At 51.5% G+C, this 12,039-nt stretch overlaps 2 protein-coding genes across 5 annotated transcripts in view; both read left to right on the top strand.

The window, feature by feature from the left end:
* LOC137466802 (zinc finger protein 271-like) overlaps nt 1-12,039 on the top strand; it is a 678,770-nt gene that overhangs the window by 333,777 nt on the left and 332,954 nt on the right. The gene's annotated exons all lie outside the window — the stretch shown is intronic.
* LOC137466808 (olfactory receptor 14I1-like) lies at nt 9,070-10,132 on the top strand. The gene has a single exon (XM_068178466.1). It carries the CDS (start codon nt 9,085-9,087, stop codon nt 10,015-10,017), a length of 933 nt encoding a protein of 310 aa, XP_068034567.1. The 5' UTR covers nt 9,070-9,084; the 3' UTR covers nt 10,018-10,132.

Genomic DNA, 12,039 nt, shown 5'->3' with positions numbered 1-12,039 from the left:
CTCATCTTCGACACTGCTCTCAGCCTGAACACTGGGGAGCCCATAGGGAAAACAGGGCTCCCTGTGCCCAGGGCAGTCAGACCTGCGGGTCCCACACAGGAGCCCTTTGCTCATTTCAGCTTCCTCTGTTTCAGGGTGATCCCACTTCCAACGTGCTTGAACAATAAAGTGGCCTTTTTGAAGACTTCAGTTTCATTGTCAGCATCTCTAAATTCTTCTACCTTTCCCTGTGCAGCTGGAAATGGAGGGATACTAAGGGTTGGTCTGGCTCTCTGCTTTTTTTGTCAGTGCTACCCAGAGTGCTTTTGTCACAGGAAACTCAGACTTTTTGTCACAGGCATCATGATTAGCAGATCTTGAAATGCTCTCAAGTCCCTGAGCACTAAGTCACGGAGAATTAAAGCCACACAGGCCACATTTGCAGTGCTCAAACACAGCCCTGTTGCTGCTGCTTCTGCTGCTAAAATAGAATCAACTGACAGAGGCCATCACAGAAATTGCCTCTGGAGTGTCAAATCAAATGAAAAATTCCACCAGGAGAAAGAGAAACCAGAACTTCTCGACACACTTCATTGTTTCTTCTGAGCAGCAGCAGAAAACGGAGATGCTCAGAGATATTTCCAGCTGCTGCTGATCCCAGTGGAGCCCAGCCTGCTGCCCTGTCCCAGCTTTCCCACCCTCCAGCAGACGCCCTGGTTCCCTGCAGGTGCCGTGGGATGGCACTCAGGAGGATCTGCTCCAAGGCCTTCCCCTGGAGCACGCTCAGGCTGCCAGGCCTATGGATCCTGGATCATCCTTCCCACCGAGCCTTCCCGTGCACGGCTGCTCCATTTGCACCTTTGCGCTCAGCTCGGACTTCTCCAATTCACCAGGAGTGCTGGAAAAGGATGGAGAGCAGCCTGGCAAGCTCTTTCTGCAGCTCCCTCTTTACCCTCGGGGAGGGAGAACATTCCACAGGAAAGCAACTGGTGCCACAAGGAGCGGGTGGCCTCAGGCACCTTTGGGGATGGAACAAGGCCTTGGTTTGACATAAGTAAGCACAAGCAATTCACATGAGTAAACAAGTAATTAGCACAGACATGCCTAAGTACTTCTCACCAGTTAGCATAACAAAAACCTGGCAGGCCTAACTTGACATGAGAGTGACCTGACAAAAAGCTTTAGACACAGTCTACCAGAAGAACTAAGGGCAAGTGTGGAATCAGCCCTGTGCAGGGAAGCCGTGAGGAAGACTTTGTGCTGCTGTGGGGCATCGAGACCGCTCCTGGCCAGGGCCTGGACATCAGCTTCAAGTATGGGAATCTGACACAATGTATTTCCAACCGCCTGCCTATGGAATCACCTCAGCAGTGTAAAGATGGATGGTGATTTTGATACAACTCCTGTTGCGGTGTGTCTCCTCCCTCCCAAAGGTGACCCTCTCCCCCCGCCCCAACCCCCATGAGCCCTGGCTGTGAGACAGGGGGTCCAGGGGGTCGAGTGATTGGCAGATTTGAAAGATACCCCCTGCCCCCTGTGGCTATTGGTAGACCTAAGTGCCCCTTCTCCCCTGGCACCCCTCCCCCTCACCTGGTTGGTGGCTACCTGTCCCTGCCCCTCCCCTTACCCCCGGGTTAAAAGGACAATCCAGCCACGTGGCCGGCCCTTCTGTTGGAGCTGCCACCAGGTCCACAACTCTGTAGCTGAAATAAAGACTCTGGATCAAGCTCTAGCAGAAGTGCCTCCTTTCTTCACCATCGCCTGAAGCCTCTCCACTGAGGAATATCGCTCGCAGCCTCTGAGTAACCCAAGGGTGTCACTGGGGAGGAAACATCCCAGCTGCCGCCATTGGACTCAGCAGCAAGGCAAGCCCGGGCAGGTCTCTGTCGGAATATTGGGAAATCCCAATAAACTCCTACATCAACCCACTGAAATTTATATGTGGCAGAGAAACACTTTAGTGGGGTGCAGACCCCTGCCCTCCTGCCAGGTCAATAAAAGGGCTTTTGGCTGACAATGCATTTGTCTGCCGATTTCTTTGAATGAGGGAGACCCCTCAGGACTGCTGTATCCTGAGGGAACACCGTTGGCCTTGGCCTGTAGGCACCTGCACAAGCTTAAAATCAGCTGCCTCAGCTTCCAGGACCTCTCTTGGCCGGCATCCTGACGTGAAGAGATTAGGTGGGAAGAAGACAAGAAGCAAATTTTGAAGCTTTAAAGCAAACATTAGTCAGTGCAGCAGCACTGAGTCTTCCTTCCTTAGACAAACCCTTCTATCTGTTTGTGGATATAGAAAAAGAGGCAGCACATGGAGGGTTAGCCCAGGACCGGGGAGGATCCAGGAAACCAGTGGCCTGTTTATCAAAACTGCAAGACCTGTCAGCTGGGGGTGGCCAACCTGCATTCAGGCGGTGGCAGCGAGCGCCCTACTTGTAGAAGAAAGCAAAAAATTAACCTTTGGGGGAAAACTGAAAATATATACCCCACACTCAGTAAGGAGTATCCTCAGCTAAAAGGCTGAGAAATGGCTCACTGATTCCCAAGTACTAAAATAAGAAGCCATCTTAATAGATAATGGTTTAGAGCTAGTCGTGAGTAACCAACTCAACCCTGCCCAGTTTTAGATGGAAAACCAGGTGAGGAATTAATATGTAATTTCCTAGAAGTTATAAACTATCAAACTAAAGTAAGAGAGGACCTTACAGATCAACCACTCCAAGGTGGAAAACGATTGTATATTGATGGATTTTCACAGGTAATCCAGGGCACAGGGTCTTGGGGTAGGCTATAGCAGATGAAAAGTTAGTGGCCCTAGAAAAAGGAAAGTAACCTTCCAACTGGTCAGCCCAAGCATGTGAGTTGTATGCCCTAAAGTGAGCTCTGGATATATTCACACAGAAAAGAGAAACAATATATACAGACTCAAAATATGCTTTTGGAGTACTGCATTCTTTTGGAAAAATTTGGGAAGACAGTGGGCTATTAAATTCAAGGGGAAAGGGACTAAAAACTTCTTTAGAAGTGTTAGAAACCTTACAATTACCAGAAGAAGTGGCAGCAGTATATGTTAAAGGACATAAGAAAAGAGTGACTCAAGAAGCACGAGGGAACCATTTAGCAGATTTAGATGCTAAGAATTCAGCCGAATCAGGGACAGCAAAACTAATGATAGCATTAACCCCTATGAGAGAAATGGAAGAAGTCCCCCGTATTCAGTGAGACAGAAGAGAAAGAATTCCTTAAAACAGGAGCCAAGAAAGATAACAAAGGGAAGTGGAGATTAGCAGATGGGAGGCAAATGTTGAATAAATCCCTTGCCAGGAAAATGCTAGAAGGCATACACGGAACAACACATTGGGGTACACAAGCGCTAAGTGATCAATTTCTAAGGGACAGGGCCTGCATAGGAATTTTTGGGATAGCTAAGCAGGTAATTGAAAGGTGTGTGATATGCCAACAAGTAAATGAGAAGGTCATGAGGAAAACACCCAGGGGAGGGTGAGAACTAGCCTTACAGCCCTTTCAAAACATCCAAGTAGACTTTACTGAGCTTCCCCAGGTACAACGGTGGAAGTTTTTACTTGTGATAGTAGGTAACCTGACTCATTGGGTAGAGGCGGTACCCACGGTTAAAGCCAATGCCAATGTTGTGAGTAAAACACTTCTAGAATCAATCATTCCCCGATATGGGATGGTGAACAGGATTGATTCAGACCAAGGAACTCATTTCACCTCTATAATATTGCAAAAAGTTGTTCAAACCCTGAGAGTAAATGGGAATTACACACTCCATGGCATCCACAGAGTTCTGGTCACATTGAGAGGATGAATCAAACTCTTCAAAGAGCTCTAGTTAAGCTGATGACGGAAACCCAGATGTCACAGATGAAATGTCTCCTTTTGTCCTTATTAAAAATTAGAACCCAACCCCAGTCAGATCTGGGGGTCTCACCCTATGAAATGACGTTTGGGTTACCCTTTTTGACCTCACCCCAGAGCATTGCCATCTATGAGGAAGGGGAAGCCAATGCCAAGAAATATGTCTATAGCAGAAACCTTAGAAGGGCTAAGACATAAAGGGGCAATTCCTCAAACTACCACCCTGGATTTCAGAGTCCACAACATGAATTCTAGGGGTTGGATCGAGTAATGATCAAGTCATGGAGAGATCAGCATTTAACTCCTCAGTGGGAAGGTCCCGTTCAGGAACTGCTCACCACCAAATCAGCCGTGTGAACTGCAGAGTGGGGATGGACTCATGCCCACAGATGGACTCATGCCAACAGAGTTAAAGGCCCAGCAGGAAAAACACAATGAGTGGACTGTAACATCCAGGACAGGGGAAATGAGATTGACTCAAGCAGAGACTGAGAGGCAACCAGAAAGACAACAAACCCAAAAAGTAGAGTCAAGCTTCCACCAGCCAGCTCGACAACTGTCTTCCTGTTTTAATGAACGGGAATTAGCAGCACCTGTTGAGGGGAAGTACACAAGGGACCGTAAAAGGTGATGGGGCAGCATCCTTAAGAAGTAAGACAAGGAATAGAGGGCAAGACCGGGTTGGCCCCTTTGTTCACCACCAAGAAGACTCCATAGCCCTGCTGCGGGCAGCAACCCCGTAGGCATGGTAAGGTAGGGACAAAAGGCCATATCGGATCACTGTCATTCCCCAACTGTCTTTGAATACAACAGGGACCGGAGGGCGAGACCGAGCTGGCCTCTGGACCCCTAAGATACAATGACTGTGGGTAGCAACCACAGAGGCATGATAGATGGGAGTCAAAGCCATCCTGGACCTCTGTTAGGCCCTTTTGTCCATTCCAAATAAGTGTGTCTAAGGAAAACCTGAGCTTTTTCTCCTGTTCCCGCTGTCCTTGCCCACATCAACAGATGCTAGTATGACTCATTCAAGAGAGAGAGAATTTTTTTTTTACTTAATTGTTCCAGCAAAATGACTTGTAAAAACAGAAAACGGGAGGTTTCCTATAGATGAGTAATCCTATGGTTGACTCTCACAGTTAAGGGGTGAATATTAAGTAGATGTTAAGAGAAGTTGTGTAGGTGTATAGTTATCTTTCCCTTCCCCCTTGCATTGTTATCATGGGATGTCCTCAGTAGTCAGGGCATTTGGGAGGGTCAGCTTGTTGCTATGGCAGCGCCTGAGCTCCAGTAAAGCTGTAAGAAAGTGATCTCCACCACTGGACAGCGAAGGAGGAGTGGATTGACAAGACCTTGGGAGGGGCTGGAGGTATAAAAGACAGAACATCCATTTTGTAGATGAGCACATGGTGACTGAATCCTTTGCTCCTGGCGCTGTATTCTTTACTTGATTCACTCTTCTGTTGTATTTTGATAAGGTCTTAATAAAACCAGTTAAATTATTGAAAGTGAAAATTGTTTCTCACATGGGGTTGGGGAATGTGGGGCAAGGTTGTCCACACTGGGTCAGACCTCAAGGTAAAACTTCTCTGACCTGGCCAGACCTCCTTAGGAGTGGCCCTACATCAATATCAATCACAGAATGCAGCAATCAGCTCTTCTCTAAAGAGAACAGTAATAAAGACACGCTTTAAAATAGGAATACATATTTCTTAGAAGCTCTTTGAAATGTTTCTCCATAACTGTAAAAGGAAACCTTCTTAATGAACTGCATTAGAGCAGAGGGAAATCAACACACAGCCATGGCTTCTCAGGACTTGCTTCATCCTAATGAGAACCGTGGTGCATTTGCAGCTGAGCCCTGGAACCTCAGGGCCTGAGATGAGATAGCACAAACCTTTCCAGGAGTCAAAGTCAGAGAAAAAAGCCAAAGTTTCTCAAGCCATTAATGGGTGCCACTGAGGTCCATCCCCAACGCAGGCTCCTCATGGACTCCTTGGAGGAGAGAACTGGAGGCCAGGATGGCACAAAAATCTCTAAGGGACTCATAGTGAAAAGGACAATCCAAAGTACCCTTAATTACTTGAGTATCCCACAGATACTCACAGATAACTTTATTACTTGAGTTCCCACAGATAAAGATGATTTCAGCAAAAGATAAAGAGAATCTTTGCTCTTAAACAGCTCATCTGGAAACAAATACCCTATAAGTTGACACTGGTAATTCGCCAACACTGAACACACCAGACTAATTGATGCATTGGCTGAGAAATCTTAAATTGGCGAAACAATGAACTGCACTACAGCAGAGGTAAATCAAGACAGAGCCATGGTTTGTCAGGACTTGCTTGATCCTAATGAGACCCGTGGTACATTTGGAGCTGAGCCCTGGAACCTCAGGGCCAGAGAGGAGATTGCACAAACCTTTCCATGAGTCAAAGGCAGAAGAAAAGCCCAAATGTCTCGAGGCATTAATGGAACCCACTGAGGTCCATCCCCAACACAGGCTCCTCATGGACTCCTTGGAGGAGAAAATTGGAGGCCAGGATGGCACAAAAAACCTCTCAGAGACTCACTGTGGAAAGGAAAATTCAAAGTACCTTAAAAACCTTGAATATCTCAAAGCATCAATGAACCCCACTGAGTGTCAGTACAAAGCTCTCAAGGGACTCCTTAAAGTAGATAATTTGAGGCTGTGACTGCACAATCTTTCTCACAGAGTCTGGATCAAAAGGGAAACACCAAGTACCTGAAAAGAACTGAAGTACCTTGAAGCATTAATGAGCCCCACTGAGTGTTGTTCCTGACAAAGCCTCTCCAGGGACTAATTACAGCAGATAATTGGAGGCCATGACTGCACAAAGCTCTCAGAGACTCCAAGGCAAAAGCCAAAGCCAAAGTGCTTTGAAAAACCTGCAGTCCCTGGGAGCATGAAGGAGCCCCCAGGGCCATTCCTGAGCAAGGCTCCCCAGGGACTCCTTCCAGCAGATCCTTGAGGCCACTGGGATGTGGGCTAGGGGGGGATGCTGAGGGCAGGACAAGGCAGTGACAGTGCCCAGCCTGGCTGGGGCTGTGCCAGGAGGCCCCAGTGCCTCAGGACAAGGTGTCTCCTGACAGCCCTTGGTGGCACAGACCCTGCTGTGCCCCAGGGCACCAGGACTTGGCTTCTCTTTGTCCCCACCTGTCATCAGTGCCTCCAGTTCTCTGCTCTGCCTGGGGCCTGGGGACACTTTCTCAGTCGTGTCCCTCAGTGGGACCCATTAAAAGTCAAAGAAACTTTGGAGCTGGATTCTGACTTGGAGCTCTGGAGAGGTTTCTGCAGCTCCCTCTCAGGGCCTGATCTTCAGGGCCTGAGCACAAAGCCCCAGAGGGTCATTAAAGTCCTTGTGCTGTGTCTGTGCTGCTGAGCTGGGCCGGGCTCCTGGCACAGAGGGTGATGCTGGCAACCAAGGAGAGCTTCAAAAGCACATTTCTCTGGATGAGAAGCTCTTCTCCCAGCCCAGCAGGGCTGGGGCACTGCCTGCAGCCAGCCCGGGCACAGCACAGAGGCACAGAGAGCTTCCATCAGTCAGTGCAGGGAAGGTGCTGAGAAGTACCTGGGGCAGAATCCCTGGCAGCCCTTGGCACAGGAACCTCTGGCTGCAGGACAATGCAGCTGCAGCTCCTGGAGTGATCTCGTACAGCTGGAACATCCCAATGCCCACAGACCCTGTGAGTACAACTCTGAGTATTTCTGGTGCAGGGGAGGTGAAATGCTCATGAAGCCTTGACATGCTGAGGGGTTCTGATCAGTCATAGAATATTTCCAAGACAAGGATTTTGATAAAAATGAGGAAATTTCCTAAGAATTTATATTCAGTTTCCTACTGCTTGAGAACGGCAGGGAGGGAGGAATAGATATTAACGGTTGATTATGAATTTTGACAAGCACCTGAGACATCCAAACTATTACTTTTAGTGATCAATAGGTTCACAGAAGATCCCTAATGTGCTTTCAGCCACTCTGCCCATGGACAGCAGCAGCATCACCTCTGCTGGAGCCATCAGGCTCAGTCTGAGCTGTCCTTTCTCCAAGCTGCAAACAGAACCTGCCCCCAGCCAGTGCCCTGCAAACAGGCAGGGTTCTGTCAGGCCAAGGAGAGTGCACAGAGATTTGGGGTCTGTGAGTGCTGGCAGGGAGAGCTCAGGCACAGGGAAACACCTGCAGGAGGAAAATCCCCAGGAAGCAGAGAGAAGGTCAGGGAAGGAGAGAAAACAAAACCCAGAAATGCTGTGGCAGGGAGAGTTTAGAGATGTCCAGAGGATCCCCTCCAGTGCAGCCCCTCCCTCTGAACAAGCCCCCTCCCTCCTGTCCCCCCAGCCAAGCCTCTGCCCTCAGGGCCGGGGCTCCAAGGCGTGCAGCCCCTCCTGTGCAGGCAGAGCTGCAGCAGAGCCGTGGGGCAGCTCTGCAGCCCCGGGCCCAGTTCCCTCTGCAGAGCACAGGGCTGGGAGCAGCTGCCCAGCACTGGGGGCTCTGGGAGGGGGCACAGCTGGCTCAGGGTGACACAGCTGTCCCCAGTGCCTGGCTCTGGGCAATGCTGTCAGTGCAGCCAGGGAAGGAGCTGCATCTCCCTTCATCCAGTGCCATCAGAAGGACACTTGGAAGTCTCCCTGACATTCCAGTCCAAGCTGGGAGCTCCAATCCAGGATTCAAACCTGTCCTAGAGCATCTCTGAGTTATAAGATTGATGGGGAAAGGCAGAGGTGTTGTGACACTGAAAATGCTGTTGGGTTGGTGAAATGAGAAACGTGAGTCCTTGGCTACAAATGTGGAGCTGGGCTGGGGTGGATCCATCTGCTGTCAGCAGTGCCTGGTGACATTTTAGGGGAAGCGTGGGAAGGTGATCACCCTCCACCTGAGAGAGGTTAAAGCCCAGAGAAACTCTGTACACGTCAGACTGACAGACAATCTCCCCTCACTCTCCTCTCATCACTTTGCCTCACAGAACTTGCTCTGTTCTCTCTGGAGGCAGTGGAAATGCTGAGGGTTTCTGATATCCAAGAACACCAGCAGTGATATGGGGGTTCTTAAAAAGAAAACCTCAGAACTCTTGAACACAAAATGGTGTCTGTCTGTGGCACAGAGGAGGGTGTATGGGAAATGGCTTTGATTTTGGTTACAGGTATCTCCTCGAAATCTTCTCTGTCCTTTCTCCACAAACAGGTCCCCATGGTCAGCCACAGCCAATGTCCAACAGCAGCTCCATCAGCCACTTCCTCCTGCTGGCACTGGCAGACACGCGGCAGCTGCAGCTCCTGCACTTCTGCCTCTTCCTGGGCATCTCCCTGGCTGCCCTCCTGGGCAACGGCCTCATCATCAGCGCCGTAGCCTGCGGCCACCACCTGCACACGCCCATGTTCTTCTTCCTGCTCAACCTGGCCCTCAGCGACCTGGGCTCCATCTGCACCACTGTCCCCAAAGCCGTGCACAATTCCCTCTGGGACACCAGGACCATCTCCTACAAGGGATGTGCTGCTCAGCTTTTTTTCTTTATGTTCTTCATCGCAGCAGAGCTTTCACTCCTGACCATCATGTGCTACGACCGCTACGTGTCCATCTGCAAACCCCTGCACTACGGGACCCTCCTGGGCAGCAGAGCTTGTGCCCACATGGCAGCAGCTGCCTGGGCCAGTGCCTTTCTCTATTCACTGCTGCACACGGCCAATACATTTTCCCTGCCCCTGTGCCATGGCAATGCCCTGGGCCAGTTCTTCTGTGAAATACCCCAGATCCTCAAACTATCCTGCTCAAATTCCTACCTCAGGTTATTTGGGCTCATTGCACTTAGTGCCTGTTTAGGACTTGGGTGTTTTGTGTTCATTGTTTTCTCCTATGTTCAGATATTCAGGGCCGTGCTGAGGATCCCCTCTGAGCAGGGACGGCACAAAGCCTTTTCCACCTGCCTCCCTCACCTGGCTGTAGTCTCCCTGTTTGTCAGCACTGGGGCATTTTCCTACCTGAAGCCCCCCTCCATCTCCTCCCCATCCCTGGATCTGGCCCTGTCAGTTCTGTACTCAGTGGTGCCTCCAGCCCTGAACCCCCTCATCTACAGCCTGAGGAACCAGGAGCTCAAGGCTGCAGTGTGGAGACTGATGACTGGATGGTTTCAGGAACATTAACTGTGGGACAATTTCTCCAAATAATTGTAATAAAAGTCCTCTTTGATACTTCTTGTTGGTTTAGTTTTGGAGGTTCTTTTTCTTTGTTTTGTTTTTTAAATATTGTCCACAAATAAATGTCACTGTTTTTGCCATTTCTCATTTTGTTTCCCTCCCCCTTCCCTGTGGCTACAGACTGTGTCAATGAGGGGTTGCGATCTCGGGGGCTTTAAAGGAACTCAAGGATGTCCCAGAAAGTTTTCTGCAGAGATGCCCTTTTGTTGCCTTCTCTGGAGCTGCAGCAGCAATGTCTGTGTGCAGAGCTGGGGCAGATCAGTGCTGGCACAGTAGCTGTGCCCAGCAGCAGCAGCACTTGGTGTTGCCAGTGCTGCTCCCGTGGCCCTGCCCCGCTGCCCTGGTGGCCCTGGTGTTGCTGCAGGGCCTGAGTGCTCTCGGGGCCGGGCACAGTCCTGGGGGTGGCAGTGCCGGGGCTGCAGCAGGGACAGCCCATGGGCACTGCTGGGGCAGCGCTGACGCCTCAGGCCAGGGCCTGGGGGCTCCAGGCTCCTTGCCCAGGCTCTCTCAAGAACACGGCCAGGCCAATGCTCAGCACAGAAAACCCCCGTGAGCAGCCCCAGGCTGGCCGTGGGCAGGCTGGGGGCAGACAGCATGGCTGGTGCTCTGCAAGGGCCCTGGGGGAGACGGGAAGGAGCAGCAGAGCAGGGGCTGATCCATCCCCAGTGCGCTGGACAGCCCAGGGCAGCGTCCCAGAGCGTCCTCATGGCGCTGCCAACAACATCCCCCCTCTGCAGCCCTGGCCACTCCCCCAGCTCACACAGGTGCCACATCCTTGCAGGCACAGCCACGGCAGCACTGGCTCAGGAGCCCCTGTTTGCATTGCACACAGCAGGCGGGAGCACCCCCATGCTGCTGCTGTGGGGACATGAACCTGAGGGAGCACAAATGCCATCAGCCCCTGGGCCAGGAAGGGCTGGGGAAAGCCAGGGAAACCACTCAGCTTTGTCCTGGCCTCTGCAGTCAGCCAGAAAGTTTGTTCCCATCAGCTGGGAGCTTCCTGTCCCACTGCAGACGCTGTTGCTCAGAGCCAGGGCTGCCTGGCAGCCACCCCCAAACTGCCCTGAGCATTTCCTTGGCTTCACCTTTGCTTTCTTTTTCCTTCCCTTGTACATATTTCTTCCCATTGCCCACCCCTGTTCCCTCCCCTGCACACAGCCCATCCCTGTTTGCCCTTTCCTGTCTGGCCCCACTCCCCATTCCAGTTTCTGACTGGGCACCGAGGGAACGTCCCTTGGGGAGCAGGATCATCTCACAAGTGCTGCAGGAATTGTCTGCAGGCTCCTGCAGTTCCTCGTGCTGCTCCCGTGCCAGAGGCAGCCCAGGCCAGGGGGGCACATCTGGGCTGCTGTGTCTGGCTGTGGGGCTGCCTGTTCTGGGCAGTGAGGAGGGGCTGCAGAGGCTCTGCAGGACTGACAGGATGGGCTTTGGGGCTGTGAGGAGAAGCTGAGGGACCTGGGCTGCTGGAGCTTCTGGAGAGGAGGCCCAGGGCTCCTCCTGCAACTGTTCCAAGGGTGGTTTCAGAGAGTCCGAGAATCAGCAAGGCTGGAAAAGACCTTGGAGATCATCAAGTCCAACCTGTGCCCTGACACCGCCTTGTGTCCTCTGAGCCTCCTCTTCTCCAGGATCAACAACCCCAGCTCCCTCAGCCGCTCCTCACAGGACTTGTGCTCCAGACCCCTCACCAGCCTTGTTGCCCTTCTCTGGACACGCTCCAGCCCCTCCATGTCCTTCCTAAATTGGAGACCTAGAACTGGACACAGCACTCGAGGTGCTGCCCAACCAGTGCTGAGCACAGGGGAAGAATCACTGCCCTGGTCCTGCTGGCCACACCATTCCTGATCCAGGCCAGGAGCCATTGGCCTTCTTGGCCACCTGGGCACACTGCTGGCTCATGTCCAGCCTGCTGTCCATCAGTCCCTGCAGGTCCCTTTCTGCCTGGCTGCTGTCCAGCCACTCTGTCCCCAG

The sequence above is a fragment of the Anomalospiza imberbis genome, unplaced genomic scaffold (genome assembly GCF_031753505.1).
Source record: "Anomalospiza imberbis isolate Cuckoo-Finch-1a 21T00152 unplaced genomic scaffold, ASM3175350v1 scaffold_44, whole genome shotgun sequence".
Classification (NCBI taxonomy): Eukaryota; Metazoa; Chordata; class Aves; order Passeriformes; family Viduidae; genus Anomalospiza; species Anomalospiza imberbis.
Note: the sequence above shows the minus strand (reverse complement) of the source record. Positions and strands in the feature narration are given on the sequence as shown.